This window comes from Suncus etruscus, chromosome 17 (assembly GCF_024139225.1).
Source record: "Suncus etruscus isolate mSunEtr1 chromosome 17, mSunEtr1.pri.cur, whole genome shotgun sequence".
NCBI lineage: Eukaryota > Metazoa > Chordata > Mammalia > Eulipotyphla > Soricidae > Suncus > Suncus etruscus.
This window is the reverse complement of record NC_064864.1, coordinates 68,447,723-68,470,456: the sequence shown is the minus strand read 5'-3', so window position 1 is coordinate 68,470,456 and position 22,734 is coordinate 68,447,723. Positions and strand designations below refer to the sequence as shown.

The window sequence follows — 22,734 nt, the reverse complement described above, 5'->3', positions numbered from 1 at the left end:
GGGCAGGTTGGGGTGCTGGCGTGGCAGAGAGGGCCAAAGGGGCAGCAGGGATGAAGGGGACCCCCACACCTGATGGGGTGTCTCAGGGAGAGAGGAGAGAGGAAAGGCGGGGCGGTCCCCTTACGCCCGCCCTTGGCCCAGCCCAGCCCGGCCCAACCCAGCCGCCCCAGCCCGTCCCAGCCCCGCCGGCCCGGCTGGCACACTTTTGTCCGCCGGCGCCCCTGGTCCCAGTCCCTGCCCGCCGCCCTCCCGCGCTCCCGGCGTCCGGGACCCTGCCCAGGGCGCGGGGTGCAGCGGGCATGGCCCGCCCGGGGGCCGCCGCGCTGGCGCTGGCCCTGTCGCTCCTGGAGGTGACCCTTCTGGTGGCCGGAGCCCTGGACGCAGCCGTCGACGACCTCGACTGCTTGGTGCAGGAGACCTGGAGCCGCGAGCCCGACTACGCGCCCCTGGAACCCGAGCCCGAGACTTTGCAGCGGCCGCTGCCCGCGGGGCCGGGGGAAGTGGAGAGGCAGCCGCGCCCCCGGGAGCCCAGGCCGCCCAAGAAGACGTCTCCGCCCAAGAAAGCCCCCAGGAGGGAGAAGCTGGCCCCCGAGCCTCCTGCCGAGGGTGAGTGTGTGGAACTCTGCGTGGTACCTCCTGGCTGTGCGCCCCTCCCAGAGGTGGGGACCCCGGCCCCTGAGGAGGGTGAGAGCCCTTGCCTCTGCCCGCCCAGACTCTGCACTGCACCCTAATAAGCCTCAGGTGTTCCCTAGCTTGCAGTTCTGGAAGTTGCTCCAACTTTGAACCGTCCAGGACGCTTCTCTGCCCACTTCTGTCCGTCGGCTTTTCCTGGCAGGCGAGAATTTCCGAGCTGGCCTTGTGCACAGCTGGCAGGATTTGGCTGCTGGAGGGAAAACTCAGACACATCAGCACCTGCCTGGTGTCCCCTCTCAGCTCCCTCCCTACAGCTTCCTTAGGGCGCAAGGAGGTGCACAGAGCCTTGTGCCCAAGGAGAGGGTGTGGGTGAGAATGGGGAATGCTGGAAAGGCCCAGGGTGTGATGCCAGCTCTGAGGGAGGGCATAGCTGAGCTCTGTAGTCCTTCCCTCCCCATTGCTGCCAGTGAGTGCTGAGCACTGCGCAAGGAGTACGGAGGACTGTGTACAGAGCATCAACTCGGGGAAGCTCTCTCATCACCTTTCTCCACAATATGTGACCTGGGCTCCTTCTTCCATATCCACAGTGGTTTTTTGTTTGGTGTGCTGAGGTCTAATGTTTCAGGACCCGGGAGGGTGGTGGCTAGAATCTCGGGCTCTGGTAATCCTTGAGAAGTGGACAGGTGGCATCTCGAGCTCCTGTCTCAGTGCCATCACCTGGGTTTGGGGAAGTTGCCCAGGAAATCCAGTGTCCAGGCAGTGGGGCTGGTCAGGGATTCCAGACACAGAGCTCAGAGTGCCCCCATTCCTCTGCAGCCCCTTTGCCTATGGGTAGGAGCTGTGAGGGGGGCCGAGGGGATGGGGTGACCTATGGGATGACTTGGGATTCTGAACACAACCAGCAGAATTCTTGTACTGCGAGGTGTGAAGGGCTGTGAGCAGGCCGCGTTCCTCGCAGGCCAGGACAGGGACCCACAGCTGTCTGCTGCTCTCATGACCATTTCCCCTCCATGGTCAGGAGCTGCTGAAGGTCAGCTATCCACTGGGGGATAGGTCTGTTTCAGCCTCTCTCCAGAGCCTGAAAAGTTATGTATTGTTCAACTCAAAGCCTTTTTGGGCTCAAGCAAATTTGTGTGTGGTCAGCCAAAAGCTTGGTGTCCTGGGGGAGGGCAGGGTGGGCAGGGGACACGGTCACTGTTTCCTGGGGGAACTATAGGGGATCAGGTGGTCTGAATATGCCCCTCCCAGCCACCTTGGTTGGTCTGCAGTGGGGAGGGCCATGCTGCTCGGTACACTCAATGTCACTGTGAGTCCTCAACTTCCCCATCATTACCTGTTTGTGCAGTCTTCAGAGAGCTGCTGGGCTCTGGCTGCTGGGGAGCTGCTGGGGTTTGGGGAGAGCAAGACCTGCCGGTGGACTCAGAAAGTTGGAGGGACTTATTTTGTGAAGCATCCACTGGTGTGCTCCCCTTACTGAAGCCAGGTCCTTGGAGTCCACAGTTTTGAGGACCCCAGGGGAGTGAATCTTAGGTGGGTTTGTAGAGTACCTCAAACTACGGCAAGCCAAGAGAGACATTTAGCGTAAGTAATCAACCCTTTCTCCTCCTCCCTGCTCTTTTTCCTCCTCCTCCTCCTCCTCTTCTCCCATCTTTTTCTCCTTCTCTTCCTTCTTTATCAGTGGAACCTTCCACCCTCCACACTTACCCCCGCAAGACTAAGTTCAGAATGGCCCCCAATTGGGGGGTGACAATGATAGTTCTGAGCTGTAAACTCTCCTAAGAGAAAATGACCCTTTCTTACTCTTGATTGATAGCTGGATGGTTGGGCTGGCTGATGCAATGGAAGCAGCCCTGCCCTGGGTCCTACCAGGCTGTCCACTGCCTTGACTGGAGAGTCTGTTGATTTAGAGGGCCTAGATAGTGTTTCCCCTGGTGCCTCACTGAATGCTCACAGAGGTGCCCTTTCCCATTGTTCCATGGGAGGAGGCAGCTGGATAAGACCACAGTCTTTACAGGTCCTATATTTTTTTTGTTCTCCACAGATGTGCAAATCTCATGTGTCCCAGTTGCACAGGGTTCTGAGTATTACTGCAGACATCATATAATACTGATCTTCTTGGTTAAAAGTAAAAGTGTTACTTGTCGGGCCCGGAGAGATAGCACAGCAGCGTTTGCCTTGCAAGCAGCCGATCCATGACCAAAGGTGGTTGGTTCGAATCCTGGTGTCCCATATGGTCCCCCGTGCCTGCCAGGAGCTATTTCTGAGCAGATAGCCAGGAGTAACCCCTGAGCACCGCCGGGTGTGGGCCCCCCCCCCCCAAAAAAAAGTGTTACTTGTCAACAATTTGCCAGTTCTAGAGCCTAGTGGCTATGTTCTAGGTCCTGGGAAAGTGCTGATGGGCTGCGCCCTTGGTGTTCTGGAGCCAATAAGCAGCTTGTTTCCTGAGAAAGAGCCAATGATTTGCATATGTGTTGGGAATGTGTTGACGGGTCACATCTGGAGACTGGCTTGTCCAAGGTGTAGATGGTGGAGATGGCTCTAGGCTTCAGCACCTCTGCAAAGCTCTGATTTTGCTGATTTTGGACATGAAACTTGCTGAGGCAGAGGCATGATTCCTGTGAGTGGGTATAGGTACCACCCTTGAAACAAAGCTTCAAGGAGTAAAACATTTATGGAAAACTCCAGGAGAAATTCCCCTACATTGGACATATTGTATGTCAACTTCTGAAAGAGGCAGTGAGGTTGGAATGCAGCGAGCACTGCTGTAGAAAGCACTGCTATGGGGTGCTGCTATGAGGGTGCTGCTATAAGGAGTGCTGCTTTGGGGGAATCACTGTGAGGTCTATTGTCCAGATACTGCTGTGCTGCAGAAAATTTTCACCTGCCCTTGCCCTACTGCTCCTACGCTGAACTTGGCATAGGGATACTTGGGCCGAGTGTGGGGGATGGTACCCCTGCTTCTGACCCACAAGCACTTTATCCTGATTGTCAGAGAAGCTGAATATCTTGCCAGATGTTGTCTGTGGTTGAGAACACTGCCACATAAAATGTCACTGCTGGGAAGTGATGTGGATACAGTACTAGGGAGCAGGGTCAGAGAAGTTCAGGGGTCAAAGTTGCCTTGCATGCAGCTGGCCCCACTTTGCAAGAGCACTGACTTTTGTGACCCCGAGACCCTGGTGTTGCGAGACTGGAACACCCCCGAATCCTTGGGCCCTGTAGTCAACATGCCAACCCTAAACTTTATCCAGAGGTAAAAAAAAGATATCAACTTCCAACTAGAGGACAGATCCTATATACTTTTCTAGTTCTTACTGTGTTAGTGTGTGGCTGAATGTATGTGTCAGTGTGTAAATGAATGTGAGTGTATGTCCATATATGAATGGTGTGAATATGTATTTAATACATGTATCCATGTGTATGTGAATGTACATGAATGGTGTACATGTGTGTATATGTGCAATTCTCGAGATCCAAGCTTATCACATGTCCATGGGGCAACTCCCACTGCCATAAGTTCCTAAAACTCTTTTCAAGGTGAGGTGGCCGTTAGATACTGTGCCCTCTCTCCTGTGGGCCACACAGTTGACCTTAGCACTGGTAGGTGAGCAGATTTGTTCTTTTCTTCAGAGTAGGGAAGACATTTATCTTCATACCTATCACCAGGCTGCCCTGAGCCACAGTCCCGGGGTGTGGCACCACATAGGTGGCCAGAGTCATGCCTTTTGGGGGGTGGTGGAGAGGGTCTACTCTATACCCCTGTGCCCCAAACTGACAAGTTTGCATTTTCTTCTGTGTTGTGCCTCAGCTTGGGGAGATAGTAAGTTGTTATTTGAGCAGCTTTAGCTGAGGACAAAGCCCTTTCTGTAGTGAGCCTGCAAGCCAGTTGCTAGAAAGATCTTTCTTTCCAGCTTTGTTTTCTCTCTCTTCAGGGAACCATGCAGAGTTTGGCCTTTTAAGGGAAATGCCTGATCTTGGGCAGAGCTGAGGCATGAGGAGTGTGGAAGGGCTTGGTCAATATTTTTATGCATGCTGTAAAAACCAGCCATGGCACCCACCGAAGCACACAGGGGATCTCAGTGCCGCCCTTCAGCAAATGGCAAGCTCCATCTGAAGAGACACTGCCCAGAGCTCACACCCAGGCTGTGCTAGAGAAAAAGCAGGTTTTACGAGTATGCACGGTAGCTTCCTTAGACACCATCTATCCCAAAGTGCTTCCCAGATTTGTCTTTGTTGGTCTGACCCCTGCCTGTGTCCTGGTTCCCAAAACTAGGGTTTGTACATGAAAAATGATGGTGAAGTAAGGACCCCATTCAGGGATCTGGGTGTTTGTACCTAGGTGGGGCTGCAGCCATTTTCTGGGAACCAAGTCCCTAAAATCTAAACATCGGGTCTCCTCTGGATGTCCCTGAGGGGCAGGGAGCCTCAACTTTCAGATTTGACAATTCCAGCAAGGTCCCTGGCCTCCTTGAGCTCTCCAGGCCTTGCTCCATCTCTGTGCTCCAGGTTAGTAAAATGCAACAAATCTTCATGGCCAGGGAAATTGCTTGGCTCTTCACTGCTTGGCAGCCATGTGCCTCCCAGATCTGGGTGTTGCCAAGCTTGTTTAAAGGCACAGTGCTGATCTGTTGTTGATTTAAGACTTCAATGCCATAGAATTTTCTGGAACCATCCATCAACCATTTACTGAAATAGGCCAGGGATTCAGAAAACTTGGGAATGAGGATTTGTGAGTCTGATGGAGCTTGGGGGTCAGATTCTGCTGGTTGCTAGTGGGTGTAGATTTTGGGTGCTAGCATCAGACCCACGGGCTATGTAGGGAAGGCCCTGGTGCATGATGGGAGGGACACATGTGCTTCTGCCCATCTGCCTGTGTTGTCATGGGCTGCAAATCATGCCAAACAATGCCATATGGCATTTTCTGGCCTGAGAGAGTTAGAGGCCCCTTCTGAGTCAGGCCCAGCAGCACTGCCCAGTCTTGTTTCCTTACTTCTTTGTCTCCCCTCCAACCCATACTGCCTCCCATGGTGGGTATGCCTTTCTATTGGAGTTTCAGGTAGTGTCTTATGAAAGACCATGGAATCCCACCAGACTTCTGAGGAAGGAAAGTACTAGCAGCCCTTCAGGTTACATGCGGGGATATTAAGGTGCAGTGAAGTCATATGTCTGTGGACTTGTTCTGTACTTGTGCAAAATGGATGACAGCCCTATGATCAGACGTGAGGTTGGCTCTTCCTGCCCTTAGATGTAGGTCTGGAGAGAAGAATGGTGGTTCAATAATGTGCCTGTCTTTTGGGGAGCTCAGATTAGGGTCCTCTTAAATTATTGTTTTATTTGTTGAAAAAATACTTTTTTTTTTTGTCAACTGGGCTGAAACGTGTTTCTAGGTCTCTGTTTGAGTGCTTTATGAGTACTTCCAGGTTCTCCCTAGCAAACTGGTGTTTTGATGGTGTTTGATGCAAAGCATCAAAAACAGTTTTGCCAATAAAGATCCAGAGTAAAAGGTGAATTTTGGGAAGAACTCTGAGAGATATTTCTTGCAGAGTCAGATAGTTGTTTCGGCCTTGCCTGTGAGGACCTCTTTTAGCAGGAAATAGCTGGATCTAGGGCAACACCATTTCTTCGTTTCTTCTGAGCAACTCAGAAAGGATGCTAAAAGAACCACCTTGCAGAGCAACACCCTTTAACCCCCAACCTGCAGGTGTGGAAAGGTTGATGCCCATTTGTCTCCCTGTTGCTTGTGATTGCTGGCCAGAGGACACCTGGGAAGGACAGGTGCCAGCCCACTGGTTCAGGTAGGTGAGGGTTCAATTCTAGAGAACAGCTTTTAGAATCCTCAGGAAAAGCTGAATCAAGGTAATTTTGGCAAGCAGCAGCCTGTTTTGATTCAAGGCTCTAACTTCCATAGAAACACAAGAACTGACAATAGATGAAACAAGACCAAATTAAACCAGAAAATGTTTTTGCCCCAAAGCCAAGAGATTAGAACAGTCTGTCCTCAGTTTACCTTCACCTCACCCTTCCTTTATTCAGGCTTATGGATAGGTTGAAGCTGCAGCAGATGTTTGCCCTGTGATATTTTCACCCATGGGTGCACAGTTCCACCTTTCTCCCCAGTTCTGTCCTTTTAAACCAGCTTATGGTGGTGTAGACAAGATGGAGGCTTTGAGGAATAAGGCACCATCTTCCAGCCTATGATGTCTTCAAATAAAACTGATTCTCTAACTGTCAAAAACAAATTCGCAAATACATCAGGGCTCCTTGGCTACTACTGACAGGTGCAGGCCACTGTGCCCTGTACTTCAGGGCCCCTGCTAAGGCCCCGGCTTCTGTGGCTTAGGTGGACTCAAAGAAAAGTATAGATGTCCGAGCAGATACAGTGAGATGGGAAGGGGTGAGAATGGTTGAGTCTAATTGTTCTTGATTTTGGTTCCATCCTCTGTGGAAAGGACTTGGCAAGTGGCACTGGTGCCCTCTTGGGCAGTCTAAAGCAGGCACCATGCCATGTACCACTCAGCCAGCCCCCAGGAATCATTGCCCCACTCTCCCCCACAGCCCCCATTCCTGTTGCACCAGGATCTTTACAAGCTTGGAACCAATGGGAATGGGGCTGAGCCTCCACCCTCGGGACCTTACTTGATGCCATCCATGTGCTCTGGAGTGTGTCACACGTCTGTTTAGATTTTTCTCATTCAGAGTCCAGGTTTCTGTAGATGTTTCTGGAAGCTGATGTGAGTGTCCTGTGCCCACCAGGCTGCATTTCTGCAGAGCTCCCAATAACTTGCTTTTTCCTACTTTCACAAGAGGTAGGCAGGATGTCTAGAGTCCTGGAGGTATTTGCAGATACAGGAGTGGGAGTCTGGATACAGAGGGTCCTTTGAGGGGAGAGGAGTCATCGGCAGAGCCCTCATGTCTCTGGAGGAGGGAGAGCCGCTACTGTGGGCACATGTGTGCGGGGGGTGGGGGGGGGGCAGAGAAATAGTTTCCGTGCGAGAAATGTTCTGCTTCTCCCCATCCACCAGAAGAGAACATGTGGCCACACTGGTGGGGAGCCTGCTGCTTTGAAGGAATCCACTTCTGTCACGCAGCCCAGACGGAGCTGTCTGACCAGCTCCTCTCACACCATATGTTAGCTTTTCCTGAGGGTGAGGGGGTCCTGGGTGGAGAGGGGGGCAGAGTCAGAGAGGGCTGCAGTGTCCCGCCCTCTGAGCCTGTGTGCCCATGTGCGAAAGGCCTTGCATGGTGGGCAGTATGGACATTTGGGGTGAGCAAAGAGTGGTGTGCCATGGTGGGGCTGTCATCACCCTCCTGACTAAGGAGGGCTGCGAGCTTGGGTGGGAGGGCCTCACCCCTACGTGCTTAACCAGAAAGTTTGTGTTTTTCCCTTAAGTTCTGCTTCATTTTCGTCATCTCCTCACCTCCTCATTTCTGGTGCCTCTTTGTGTCACTGCTGGGGTGGAGCTAAGCAAGGTGGTGGTAACTCAGGGGTTCACTTGGCAGTAGAACAAGGAGAGACTGGGGTGGGGCTGCAGGGAGGTGGACTGGGGGATGCCTGCCTGCTGTCTTTGCTTCTTCCTCAGGGGTCTCCTGAGGACTCAGAACCCCGTGGGAGCACATGTGCCCTACAGCTGGTGGCCAAGGCTCCCCAGGACTGAGGGGATGAGATGGGTGTGACAAGGGCTCTGGAGGAGGATCAGCACATGCTGAGTTGGGGTGGAGGGAGGTGAGCTGTGAGGGAACCGAGAGCGGCCTTGGCTCCATGAAGAGCCCCCACATTTGGGGGGAATGTACTCTTTCATCTTGCCAGAGCAGACCAGTAGGGGTGAGGAGCCAGCACAAGTCTGTCATGAGTTTTGCCTCATACGCTGCTCACAGTAGCAGGCATCCCCTCACCTCCACATCCTGGGGTATATGGTGACTTTGTTAGGAGATGTAGGGTGATGATCACCTTGGTGGCAGTAAAGCCATAAAGACATTTTTCTCTCTTCTCTCTCCTTTCTTCTTTTCTCTCTCTTCTCTTACTACTCTTTTTCTTTCTCTCTTATTCCTCTTTCTCCTCTCCTCTCTTCTCTTTCTCTCTTCACTCCTTTCTCTCCCTAGGTAGAATTAGCAGCAGAAAAGGTGTGAGATCCAAGAGCTCCGAGAAGATGACCGTTGAAGCTGCCAGTGTTCTCATGGCCCATGAGGCGGACATCAAGGAAAGTGAGTGGAGCCTCTCACCCCATCCTGTTGCCCCAGGAGGACATGGCTGTGATCAGCTCCTGACCCAGCCCCTGCATCTGAAGCTGTAGCCTGGCTGCCTGCAGTGACTCACTGCCGCTCCCATCATGTGGCAACATGCAGCCAGGCACTCACTTCTGCTTCCACCTCACTAACTCTCTGCCTGGCTCTGGCTTCTGCTCCTATTCACCAAAATGGTCATTCATCTTCAGGACAGTGAGGTTCGGCCATACTGTCCCAACATTCTGTCACCTCCAGTCTTGTCTGAATGTCTCCGAGTGCTTGATGGCCACCCTACTCATTCCTGCTTACTTCCCAAAGACAACATTTCCTTTCCTGGGGGAGTCTTCAGAGCTGCCTGCAGCCTTGGTATAATTTCTGGTCTCCCAGCCAGGCCTGAGGACAGGGCAGTGGACAAATATTTTGCTCACTGTGTGCAGCAGGCCCCAACTTCTTACCTGTGAAACATGGTTTCTCTCACTGCCTCCAGGCTATCAGTCTTCTGTGCATTATCCGGGCTTTCTCTATCACCATCCCACCAGGAACTGTGCCTGAGACCTTGACTGACCTTACTCCAAACTGTATACAGAGAGCATACGGCCCCTTGAGGGGCCCTGGATATTTCAAGAAGCCCACAGGTGAAACTGGGGTTGTTTCTAACCAGGATCTCCAGCAATGGATTGATCCTACAGAGGACAGGACTTCCACTGGAACCAGCAGCTTCACTTGGCCAATGCAAAGAATCATCTCTCTCAGGGGGCTCTAGTCTGGTCACCTCAGGACATGGGCTTGGGCCCTTCCAGGTGCCTCTGGGGCTCCTGCTCTTAGGGGTATTGAAACTCCACTGTAGATGGTTCTTGAACATGGGCTTCTTGTCTTCTTATGAAAGGGGCTACAAGTGCTGTCCTACACACACAAACACACATACATACCCCAACATATACAGAACTTATGTATCCATATACTCATACACACATATGCACACACACACACACACACACAAGCACACATTGGGCTCCATCTTCGACTCCATCTGGCCTAGAGGTGCTTCACTATCTTGTTAATGCCTTTCTATTATTTTTTTGAGGAAGAAGCTGACCTTTTCCACATTGAATTTCTGATTCTGCAACGCTTAGGCAGTCTTTATCGGGCATCGAATGTCTTCTGAAATGCAAATTCTATTTACAAAGAAACCACTGGAGGACACTTAATATATTTTCTGCCCTTCTAAATATGCTCTGGTATAAATTCAGATGGGAAGCTTCTCCTCTGGTCAAAGGAAAAGAACTTGACATTAATGGGGGGAAACTGCATTAGTTTTGCCTCCACCTGGACACCCTCTTTTCCTTTGTCTTTGTTTGTGGATTTATAAGGACGCTACTGACTTGGCACAAAGTGCTGAAATTCCTTCCTCAGACTTGTTCAGCTCCAATACATCTTGTTAATTCTGAAGTGCTTGGAAACACATTTTTAAATGCTTTGTCCATATATATATATACATATTCATATATATATATATACATACATACACCCCCCACATATTATAGAACTAGAATTAGGAGTTGTTAAAATTTTATGAGGCATTCTTGGAGAGATTTCCCCCCAACCCAGATCCATTTCTCTTCTTGAGTCTTATGAGCATATATGGCCACACACAGTGGCACGCTCACACTTGCTCATAGGTTCTGCATCTAGGAATACACCCTTATGCTCCATCACACACTGTCAACTGAGCCTGCTTTTCTGACATACATACAAGTCCTTATCACAGCAGACCACTCCAACCACCCTTTGGCCTTGGGTTTAAGCTCTTCAGGACTGGTGGGTCCCTGATCTTTCCTGCAGTCCTTCACTGTTCTCACTCCTAAGTGCTCAGGACCTGGGAAAGTTCTTAGCTTTGCTTTTCTGTTCAGAAGAACTTAATAAATAAAGGACAATCTTGGGTAGAGAGGCAGCTATGGAAAATATGGGTGGGCAGGAGGAGTGCATGGAAATAGGGGGTGTCAGGCCTGGTCTTGGGAAGGGGTTATGAACAAGGCCACAGTGGTGCAGGCAGGCTCCCCTCTATTCAGTTCCTCCAGGTCAAAGCTGGTTGCTTGCTGGTGATGTGGCTGGAAAAAGGGGGGCCTAGTGGTGGTTGTAGAATAGACAGCCCCCCTTTGAATTCAAGTAGCTGTTTCTAGTTCACTAGGATCTAAAGTGGTGAGCAACCAATGTTGGAAAACTGGGAGTTAAACATGAAGAACAGAATAAAGCAACTTTAGAACATTAGCTCCATAGCTAGCCTTAGCCAGAATCTTGGAGCCTGTCTGTCTGGTGTGTGTATTGTGTGTGGCTTGTGACTAGAACAAAATTCCTTGCTTGTGGGTAGATCAGATAGACAGTCTTTGCCGATTACAGCTTATCCTGTTGTGTCAGCTTTTGTTCTTTTGGAATTTTGATCAGAGCTAAATTAATTCCACATATCTGTTGATCTGATTTACAATGTTGTCTTCAATTCCATCAATCTCTCTATTGATTAGTATGAAAATCTCCCAATAAATCAATCATTGGTAGGTTGATTCTCAGATTCTGGTTCTTCTGGGATACTTTTAATCCAAGTGTGCAAATGTGTGAGTTTTTTTTTGTTTGTTTGTTTATTGAATAGATATCCAGCCACCCTGCCAAGCTTTTTTTTCATGATACTTATGACTAATTCTAATAGAATTATTCATGGACTTCTTTTGGGGTACAGACCCATCATATACAATAAAAGGACAATTTTAGAAATACTTTCCTCCCTCCCTTTCCTTCTCTGCTTGATGGTGCTGTGCTTTCTGTGGCGACCTGGTGATCCGCACACACTTGGGTTCTTATGGCTGTGGTTTTCATTGGGGATCAGACACTTGGATCTGTGGTGTTTGTGCACATGTGGTTGCACACATGGTTTGGGTCAGCTGCTGGCTGGCCTTGTGCCGAGGTGTCAAGGATCACGGTCTGGCACTGCCCAGCTGGAAGATTCTGGACTGAATTTGTGGCCTGGTGTGAAAGGCAGGCACTTTGCCCTGTTTACTGTCAGGGTGAGTACCTGATTTTTTCCTCTAATTGTCCTCTTGAGCAGCTTTTGCCAAGGTGTTGTGGATAGATAATGTGCTGTTATTTTCAGGAACTTATCATTCACAAAATAACTGAACCACGGTTGATTTATTCACTTTCCTGCTGATGGATACTTGGATTGTTCTCAGTTTGGGGCTGTGAGGAAAAGCTTCACTGCCAGGGCTTCCCTGTGCTTAGGCCCCAGGGGATACATTGTGATCCACTGGATAGCAGTCTGGTTGGCTGGATATCAATTTGATTGGCTGGTTATCAGTCTGGTGGCTGGATATCAGTTTGGTTGGCTAGATATCAGGAATAGAAGGGCTGGGCATGACTATTGATTTAGGAGATCTTTTGGAGAGCTTCACAAGTTAGTGGGACTATTTACCATCCCATAGGTAGGGTTGTTTGGCTTCAGCACCTGCATTTGGTAACATCTGTTTTCATTGAATTCTGTGAGTGACTGTGTCCTGGGGACCCTGTGGTCTCCTTTTGCATTTCATGGCAGACTAAAGACAAAAGCTTTTTCCTATTAGGACAGAATTTTCTTGTAAATACCTATTTAGGTTGTACATTGCTATCTGTTTTTTTTTTTTAATATTGAATTAAAGATCTGGGATTTGCAAGTTATTGAAAGATGAGTCTTAGGCATATTTTTTTTACTTGTTTTTGGGACACATCTAGAAATGCCCAGGTAATACTGCAGGGCTCCGCACTCAGGAACCCCTCCTGGTGCTTATGGAAACTTATGGGATGCTGGAGACTGAACTGGGGTCAGCCTTGAGCAAGGCAAGCTGCCTCCCTGTATACTATTGGCTCTGACATCCAGAATACACTCTTTTGACACCAATTCTACCACTAATGTCAACTTCCATCCACCCGTGTTTCTATGTTGCCACCTGCTCTGCATCTGCCATCTTGCCAGACATTTCGAAGTCTACTAGTTGCTTAGATCTCATGTTTAAGCATAGTTTCAAGCTCATGTTTTTAGCATTATTGAGTCTGACTTTGGCTAGACAGTCTTTCAGCAGCCTCTTGATAGGGCAGAAAGCATGGTGCTCTCTGAGGACTTTTGAGCTCAAAAGACAAACATACAAGAAATGAGGGAGAGGAGGGGAAGTGGAGACTGGAGAAGCCTCTTGATGTGGGCAGCCAGGGATGGTGCTGGGGGCAGCAGGGTCTGTACTCACCCTCTGCATGGCAGGAGCTCCTGTGCCTGCACCTGAGAGCTAACTTCTGGCTGACTCATGGCTAATGACTAACTTCTGGCTAACTCCTGGCTAACAACTAACTTCTTGCTAACTCCTGACAAGCTCATGGCTAACTCCTACCTATCTCAGGCACAGACATGAACCAGAGCTCAGGCCTGAGGTGCATGGAGCATTTGTAAATTTTGGAAAGTGAGTGGCTCGTTTCTCCTGACATCTGTCCTACAGGTTGCCCACCGCTGGGTCTAGAAACCTTAAAAATCACAGACTTTCAGCTCCACGCATCGACTGCAAAGCGCTATGGGTTGGGCGCACATCGCGGGAGACTCAACATCCAGGTACAGCCTGGTGGTGGTGATGGTGGTGGTGGGGAAACTGCTCTGCTGTAGGAAGGTAGGGCTTGGTGTATTTTTCTCAGGCAGCTGTGGGGAGATGGCTTTAGGGCACAGGAGCCCACCAACACTCAGTGAGGTGACATTTTGTAGACTCAGTGCACGATCCAAGAGCCCAAATCCCACTGAACGAATGGCCCTAGAAGTCTGTCCATGGAGGTGGCTCCAGAGTTCAGGAGTTCACGCTCTCTGTTTTGGGGTACTGCTTACTCGATTCCATTACACCCATAACACCGTAGCATCTTCACTCCGGTCACCCCTTCTCTCACCTGCTGACTCTGTGTTTAGTTGATGAGAAGCCCAGTGATTCTGGTGGCACCAGGCTTTGCTCTCTAGCACATAAACAGTGCTGACTTGATTGCTGCCATGTCTAGCATGTGACTGTTTACTGTGCAGTTTTTAGGTCATAGGTACAGCTTAACAGATATTTTGGAATGTTTTGGCTACAGCCTCATTTCCCTCCAAATGCCCCCATGAACTTTTAGCCCTGTGAGACTTTGCAGGCTTTGAGCTTTTACTGGATCCCCATTGCCATGTTGGAGCAGAAACCTTGACTCCTCTGCAGTTCCTTGGAGCGGCTCCTCCAGTCCTCCACACCCTCTCATCCCTGATGGCTCTGGGAAGGACATAGTCCAGGCACTGCAGGGGCAGTTCAGTTTTGGGGAGTGGCCCATGGGCTTCATCTTCTTATGTGGACTCATTGACAAGGGGAAGGCAGGCTCTCTGGCATCTCTTGATCAGGGCACTAATCCCAGTCTTGAGGGCCCCAACCTGCTCAAGGTCTGATACTCTCTCCCTAGGGGTTAGATTTCAACCCTGGAACCTCAGGTTTAAACCTTCCTTCAGTGGTACTAGGACTTAGAAATGATAAAAGTCTTTTCTTTCCTTCCTTCCTTCCTTCCTTCCTTCCTTCCTTCCTTCCTTCCTTCCTTCCTTCCTTCCTTCCTTCCTTCCTTCCTTCCTTCCTTTCCCTTCCTTCTTCCTTCCTTCCTTCCTTCATTCCTTCCTTCCTTTCCTTCCTTCCTTCCTTCCTTCCTTCCTTCCTTCCTTTCTTTCTTTCTTTCTTCTCTTCTTTCTTTCTCTCCTTTCTTTCTTTCTTTCATTCTTTTCTTTCCTTCTTTCTTTCTTTCCTTCTTTCTCTTTCTTCCTTCCTTCCTTCCTTCCTTCCTTCCTTCCTTCCTTCCTTCCTTCCTTCCTTCCTTCCTTTCTCTTCCTTCCTTCCTTCCCTTCCCTTCCTTCCTTCCTTCCTTCCTTCCTTCCTTCCTTCCTTCCTTCCTTCCTTCCTTCCTTCCTTCCTTCCTTCCTTCCTTCCTTTCTTCTTTTTCTTTCTTCTTTTTCTTTCTCTCTTTCTCTTTCTTTCTTTTTCTCTCTTTCTCTTTCTTTCTCTCTCTCTTTCTTTCTTTTTTTTTTTTTTTTTGTGGTTTTTGGGTCACACCCGGCATTGCTCAGGGGTTTTTCCTGGCTCCGTGCTCAGAAATTGCTCCTAGCATGCACGGGGGACCATATGGGACGCCGGGATTCGAACCGATGACCTTCTGCATGAAAGGTAAATGCCTTACCTCCATGCTATCTCTCCGGCCCCTCTTTCTCTCTTTCTTTCTTTTTCTCTTTTTCTCTCTTTCTTTCTTTTTCTCTCTCTCTTTCTTTCTTTCTTCTTTCTTTCTTCTTTCTTTTTCTTTCTTTCTTTTTCTTCTTTCTTTCTTCTTTCTTTCTTTCTTTCTTTTCTTTCTTTCTTTTTTCTTCTTTCTTTCTTCTTCTCTTTCTTTTTTCTTTCTTTCTTTCTCTCTCTCTCTTTCTTTCTTTCTTTCTTTCTCTCTCTCTTTCTTTCTTTTTTCTTCTTTCTTTCTTTCTCTTTCTTTCTTTCTTTCTTTCTTCTTCTTTCTTTCTTTTTCTTTCTTCCTTTCTTTGTTGTTTGTTTCTTTCTTTTTCTCTTTCTTTATTTTTCTCTTTCTTTCATTCTTTCTTTCTTTCTCTCTCTTTCTTTCTTCTATCTATTCTTTTTCTTTCTTTCTTTCTCTCTCTCTCTTTCTTTCTTTCCTTCTTTTTTCTTTCCTTCTTTCTTTCTTCCTTTCCTTCATTCTCTTTCTTTCTTTTCTTTCTTCTTTTTTTCTTTTCTTTCTTTTTTCTTTCTTTCCTTCTCTCTTTCTTTTTTTGTTTCCTTCCTTCTCTCTTTCTTTCTTTTCTTTCTTTCTTTCTTCTCTTTCTCTCTCTTTCTCTCTCTTTCTTCTTTCTCTTTCTTTCCTCTTTCTTTCTCTCTTTCTTTCTTCTTCTTTCTTTCTTTCTTCTTTCTTTCTTTCTTCTTCTTTCTTTCTTTCTTTTCTTTCTCTTTCTTTCTTCTTCTTTCTTTCTTTCTTTTTCTCTTTCTTTTTCTTTCTTTCTTTTCTTCTTCTTTCTTTCTTTCTTTCTTTCTTTCTTCTTCTTTCTTTCTTTCTTCTTCTTTCTTTCTTTCTTTCTTTCTTTCTTTCTTTCTTTTCTTTCTTTCCTCTCCTTTCTTTCCATTCTTCCTTCTTTCTTTTTCTTCCTTCCTTTTCTTTTTCTTTCTTTTCTCTTTCTCTTTCTGTTTCTTTCCTTTCTTCCTTTTTCCCTTTTTGCCTAATTTCCTCCTTTTCCTTCCCTTCCTCCTTTATTCTTTCTCTTTCTCCTCCCTCCCTCTCTCCTTTCCTCCCTCCCTCTCTCCTTCCCTCCCTCCTTCCCTTTCTTTCTTCCCTTCCTTTTTTCTCTTTTCCTTTCTGTTCCTTTCCTTTATTCCTTCCTTTTTACCTCACTTTCTTCTTTTCTTCCCTTCCTCCTTCATTCTTTCTTCTTTCTCTTCCTCCTTTCCTTCCTTCCTTCCCTCTCTCCCTCTCCCTCCCTCTCTCCTTCTCTTTCTCCCCCTCCCTCCCCTTCATCCTTCCCTCCCTCCCTCCTTTCCCCTCCCTCCCTCCCTCCCTCCTTTCTCCCCCTCCCTCACCTTCCCTTCCTCCCCCTCCCTCTCTCCCTTCCCCCTCCCCATCCCTCCCTCTCTCCCATCACTTTACTATTAGCATTCACTGAGGAGTCCCACATTCTCATTTCATTATGATATTGGTAAAAGAGTCTCCAAGAATTTGAAATCCCGAATGTTTGTCCCAAATGTTTGTCTTGTATGCTTGTTCCATCCATTCTGGAAGGTTCTCCTGGAGTCCTGTACTATCCTGAGGCTGTGTTTTCATTCTGAAACTGACACTAGCTTCTTTTGCTCCTGGGTCAGTCACAGCCAACTGGGAAGTGAATCTTGTGGGTGACCTAGAGAACATGGGTAGTGACCACTTCAGTCACCCCACTTTCCTTTGTCTTTTGTGGGTTTGAGAAGCTGGGCCTGGTTAAGGGCTGTCTCCTCACGTATCACAGGACATCTCTTGTCCTCATAATTCGCTGAGGAAGCCAAGATACTTTTCACAGATGGTGCACTGTGCTGTGGAGTCATGGAAGACAGTGAGTGGGTGCCTGGGTGAGGTGTGGCCCTACTGCTGGTGGGGAAGACCCTAGCATCTGCCTTGATGAGAAGGGCTGAGACCTCCTTAGCTCTGGGCTTAGAGCAGGCTTGCACCTGTGAGCAGAAGCAGGGACCTGTGGGCTTGCTTAGAACTCAGCTGCCCATAAAAAAAAAGATAATAGCATGGTCACAGATAAACAGGGTGCAGCCAGCCTCGATGTGGGGCCCTCATGGCTGATGTCCAAGGGAGCCTATCATGTCCTCTGCGGGAAATGCCTCCTCCTTGGGGAAGTCCATGTGGCTCCTCTTGATTTTTCTTCTCTTCAGAGAACCCTGAGCCCCTGCTCCCCCATTAGATTTCCCATGGAGGTGACTATGGCATGGGGGACCCCACACTCATGTCCTGATCATCTCTGCACCTGCAGTGAGGAGCAGCCTGGGGCAGCAATGCCCGGGGTGCCAGACAAGGTCGTGAGGAGACATGGGTCAGTTCCAGAGCAGTGAGCCCACCTTTATCCCCAGTGTTTACATGGGGCACTCCCACTCATCAGAGGGACTCATTTCTGTCCCCTCGGTCCCTGATGGACCTAGTGTTCACCTGGCCAAAATGTGGCAAGTATACTTAATCCTGCTAGGATGGATGGGGCCCAAGAAACATACTTTTTTGAGGTGTCACCAGGCATGGCCCACTGATACTCGGCCCGACGGTTGTCTGAAGTGAGTCTTCTTACCTGGAGCCCCAAATATCCTCCAGATCAGCCTTCAGTCTGCTTCTCACTGCACCAAAGCACTGTAACCCAAGTCCTTTAGAGGGGACTTGTGATGGGTCCTGTGATAGGGCCTTGTATTGGGCTCTATGACTCTGATGGGGCCCTATGGCATGACTCTGTAACATGTCACTATGATGGGGCTAGATGACATGATCCTTACGATGGGGCTCTATGACATGACTCTATGACATGTCTCTGATGGGGCTCAATGACATGAGTCTTAAAATGGGATCTCTAGTGTGGCTCCATGATGGGGCTAAATGATGGGACCATGAAACGAGGGCTTTAACCTGGGGCTCTAAAACTGGGTCCTTTGCTTAGAATTCTCTCACATGATCTCTACCCTAGGGGTGTTCTTTGTGGCAGGGGAGGGCAGCAAGAAGAAGAAACAGAAGTTGGTAGGTTTGTTAGGGTCTAGAAATTGAAGGACGAGGCCACACAAATTGGAGTAAAGTTTAAACTTTATTCAGCTTGCCAACAGCTCCTAACTGACCGGTCAGGGTTCTCTCCCATGAGGGATGAAAGAACCCCACCCAAAGTTGCAAATGGGATTATATAGGATAGGATATAGGGAGGTTCTAACTTTCTGATGATCCTTAAAATAATTGGCTCTTGTCATGGTACCTTTCTACCGCTCCCTTGTCCTTCCCTAATAGGCTATTTGGTAGTCTGAGGCAAGGTCTATGGAAATAGGCTTCTGAAGTGCCAGTATGTAGCTCACACCATGTGGTCCTTACAAAATGGTGTTTCTCCTTGCTCAGAACCTAAGAAGCCTGCCACATGGCTTTTACAAAATGGCGCCCCTCCTTATTCAGAATTCAGGTCCCAACAGGTTTTATTTCAAAAGTCACCAATGATATCTATATTCTTCCTGATAAAGGGATTTGGCTGTCTGTGGCTTCAAGAAAACAGTCTGGGAGACAGTGTTTACTTGCCAAAATGCAGGAATTTTGAATTGCTAGTTATTTTCTTGGAAAAAATGGGCTGAATATTTTAAGTCCTGACTCTCTTAGGCTTTCCCACAATGTGGGTACTGTGCCACCATGCTTATTCTTAACAGGCTGGTACCATAAACTCATAGGGGTTATGGCCCAGGAGGAGAGCAGTCAACCATAGCAAAGGGGACTCAAGAATAGCAAGAAATCTTCACCTGTGAACCCCAGATGTTAGAGGCCACAGGACTTGGAGGAGAGGGGTCCTGTGATCTACTGTGCTGTTAAATTTCATGGAAACCACATTCCAACTTCTCCTCATTCTGCTCTGGGCAACTCCGGGTTGTGACTAGGATGATGACATCAGAGGGGGCTCAGGGTCATGGTGCCCGATGTGAGGACCTTCTGCCCTGCCTTTATTTCTCAGTACCCCACAGAGGCTCTGTGGGCTCCCTATCATGCCTTTTTACTCATGTCTCTAGTCTGGCTTGAGCACCCCAACTACTCATGTGCTGGCAGGGCCTGGAGAGGCTGAGGGGTGTCAGTACCCCAGTATCTCCAGTGGTGGAGTGGGAGGGACCCTATGAGGTGGCTTCCCCACCAGGGCGGCCTATGGGGCATGTGGGGGCACTTTAGCATCAGGCACCACATGCCACTGAGGACCAGAAACTTTCACCTATCCTTGATGATTCTAGAAGGCAGAACCTCGGAGCCCTTGGAGGTCAGTAAACAATGCAGGCACCCCAGATGCTGTCAGACCCTGAGGTTGGTGGAGAGTGGGGGCTGAGGGAGGGAGCTGGATGAAGATTCTCATTCCTGCCCAGTGCTTGTGGGGCACTCCCAAGTGGGCTGAAAGGGAAAGCTGAGAGGGGAGCAGATTAAACTAGCCATGACACAAGGCCGAGGTGAGCTGAGGGGTGGTGACTGGTGTCCTGAAGCTGCAGATTTGCTGAGATGGGGAGAGCCTTGGGCCCCTTTATCATTGTGCCAATCCCCACACTGCATTGGTATTTGTGTACTACTTATGGGGAACCAGAACTAATGGGCAAAGAGTCTCAGGAAGCTTCATTTGGGGATTCTATGTTGGTAAAAAGTGGACAATTTCAGAGATGAAACATCAGTTCAACTCCAAGACTAGAGCCGACAACAAACAGTACCCACCAAGCCAGATAGCTCACAGGGTCATAAGTTCGGGGTCTCCCTGACAAGCCTGTGGGTCCATTCACCTCCTACTCAGCTCTCCCTTTGCCTGGGGTGCTTCATAGCCCAGTGCCTCAGTTGGAAGTGGCTGTGTTGTCCTCAGATGCTTCCATCTTCCTGAAATAGCACCTGCCACAGGACGCTCTCCTGAGATTTTTCCGGGCTGCTTCCACCTTTGCTGGCACCTGGTGCATGTGGGCCGCTGCGTGGGAGAGAGATGGAAGAGCTCATTAAATTCTATCTCCTGCACTCGGGGAGCTGAGGTGGAGTCCACAGAATTTGCCGGCTTGTTAGTGAGCATCTCCCTTTTGTGTCGGAACCAGTTTAGGGCATGGATTTCCTCCCTTTATCTCCTTCCTTGTCATCTTCTTTCTCTCTCTGATTTTTGGGCCACACCAGGCAGTGCTCAGGGGTCACTCTTGGCTCTGTGCTCAGAGGTCATTTTTGACAGTGCTCGGAGGACCCTATGGGATGCTAGGGATTGAACCCATGTTGGCAGTTTGCAAGGCTAGGACCCTTCTGCTGTGCTATCACTCCGCCCACTTATGGTTTCTGAGTCACACCCAGTGGTGCTCTGTAGATTAAAAATATAAATATAAAGTCATATGTTGGGTGAGTTCTCCCCAGCACGGTGCCGCTAGCCCCTTTGGCCAGGTCTGATGACGCAGGGTAACAGCAAAAAATAATTCACAAGCAGTCAGTTAAAGTTTCATCGGAGTCAGCTTGCTTTTATTCCATGGCCCTGCCCGCCATGTGCTCAATTTTGCCAAGCTCCCTCTATGTTGCCTATCCAATCTGTCTTTTGCTCCTTATTTTCTTGCCTCCCTCAGCCAGACTTTGTTTTTTCTTTATCTAAACAGCCCACCCTTCCCAGGTGTGGGTGGGTCTGATCATTCAGGTGGGATTAACATCTCAAAAGAAAGCTTAGGTAAAAGGACCTTGGGGAAAGGTTGCAGTATACAGCACTTATTTCTGGCTCTGTGCTCAGGAATGAGTTCTGTACTTAGGGGACCCTATGGGATGTCAGGAATCAAATCCAGGTCAGTTGCATGCAAGGGCAGCACCCTCTCCGCTGTACTATAGCTCTGGAGCCCTTGTCATCTTCTCTCCCACCTCTCTTGCTCCCGATGTCATCAACAATTGCGCTCACCATCTCTTCCTGTCCTCTCTTGTCTTGTCTCTGCAGGCGGGGATCCATGAGAATGATCTATATGATGGGGCATGGTGCGCCGGCAGGAAGGATTTGCACCAGTGGCTGGAAGTGGATGCCAGACGATTGACACGGTTCACGGGGGTCATCACGCAAGGGCGAAACTCATTGTGGCTGTGAGTGTGGCCAGCCTGCCATTTTGTGGGTTTGGACTCTGAGGCCCCAGGGAGACAGCAGAGACAGGCAGGCAGTCATCCAGGCTCCTCTGTAGTGTAGATGGGGGCATCTCCAGCCTTCCTTCTCTTGTCATCAGAATCCCTCCCCCAGTGGCTGCCATGTTGGCCCCCACTTCTGTCCTTCCAGGACAAACAGGAAGCCGCTGGAGAGATGATAGTTTCTAAGACCCTTTCACCCTTAAGGACAGTGGGAAAGAGGGTGTTTTGAGAAGATCCCTTCCTGGTTCCAGAAGAAAGCAGTTTTCTTGGGCTCATTGACAGGAAATCCATTGCCCACTTCACTTGTTTGGTTTTCCAGGGGACTAAAGTGTGGTTCTTGGAAGGCAAAATAATTTCTGAAAGGAAAACAGTATGTACACCTTCAACTGGGTTTTGCACTCCTGTGTGACTCCTCACAAAATCCTTCTGGAGTCTCTGGGTACACCTTGACTTATCATTTCTGAGAGTACCTTGACTTCTTGTCATTTCTAGGGCAGCACTGCCTCACTTGCTTAGGCCCCATGCTTTTAGTGCATGACCTTTCTCAGCTTCTGACCTCAGGACATCTGGTCTAGAAGCTTCTCTGTTCCTTGAAAACAGGCAGCTGGCCCTGCCCCTGAGCCTTTGCATGTTCCTCCCCCATCTAAAAGCTCTATTCCTGCAGCTTTACCCCCTACCCCCTACAACCCTTCTCAGGGCCCATCTTCCCATGATCTCATCATGGTGGTTGTCACTTGGGGCCTATCAGCATCACCAACTCTGGGCAGCTGAGTCCTCTCTGGCCACAGGACTGCACTGCCTCTACCAGCCCAGAACCCATGAAGGACTTGGGGGCCAAATGGGGGCATCATGTGCCTGAATCCTCTGGGTCTCCTGAGTTCCTTCACTGTTCCTCCTGGTTCCACCCAGACCTGAGCACATGACTCCAGACCTTTCTGTGCCTCCCTCTGTCTCATAGGGTCAGCCTGGTCCCAACCCAGGTCCATCACTGGGGGCATCGAGCATCTGTAGAATAGGTAGGATGGGGCAGCCTTTGTGCAGATGAGAGAAGCGCTGCTAACTTAGACCCTCCTGCCTTTGCTGATCACCCCTTTCATCTTTCTTCTCTCACCTTTCCTGGGAGTGCTCAGGCCCTCTGCTACTGAGCAATTACACAGATCAGCCAGGAGGGGACGCTGCTGGGGTGGTGTGAGGGGAGGAAGCCAGGTGAGGGGGGCAGGTGAAGGAAGGGAGCTAGGTGAGGGGGCAAAAGTGGGGAGTATACCAGTATACTTGAATGGGGGTCAAGTGAGGTGAGGGTACCCAGGTGTCTTCTCACACCACCACCCCGCCTCAGTTTCCTGTCAGTTCACAGAGGAGCTGCCTGCTCTCTCAACCTGCCTTTAGAAAGCGACAGAATATTCTAGACTTCTGGCACATTCTGAATGGTTCATGGCCGATGTAATTACTAAAGTGTTCCTGCCCCACCCTGACCCTCCCTGCCCA

General features: G+C 49.2%; 1 protein-coding gene across 1 annotated transcript in view; it reads left to right on the top strand.

The window, feature by feature from the left end:
• Positions 1-252: 252 nt before the first annotated feature.
• Positions 253-22,734, top strand: part of CPXM2 (carboxypeptidase X, M14 family member 2) — a 50,020-nt gene continuing 27,538 nt past the window's right edge. The window contains exons 1-4 of the mRNA XM_049764439.1: positions 253-606; positions 8,734-8,835; positions 13,365-13,474; positions 21,071-21,210. Of these exons, the coding sequence (XP_049620396.1) occupies positions 300-606; positions 8,734-8,835; positions 13,365-13,474; positions 21,071-21,210 (659 nt within the window). The 5' untranslated portion in view covers positions 253-299. The remainder of the gene's footprint in view (positions 607-8,733; positions 8,836-13,364; positions 13,475-21,070; positions 21,211-22,734) is intronic.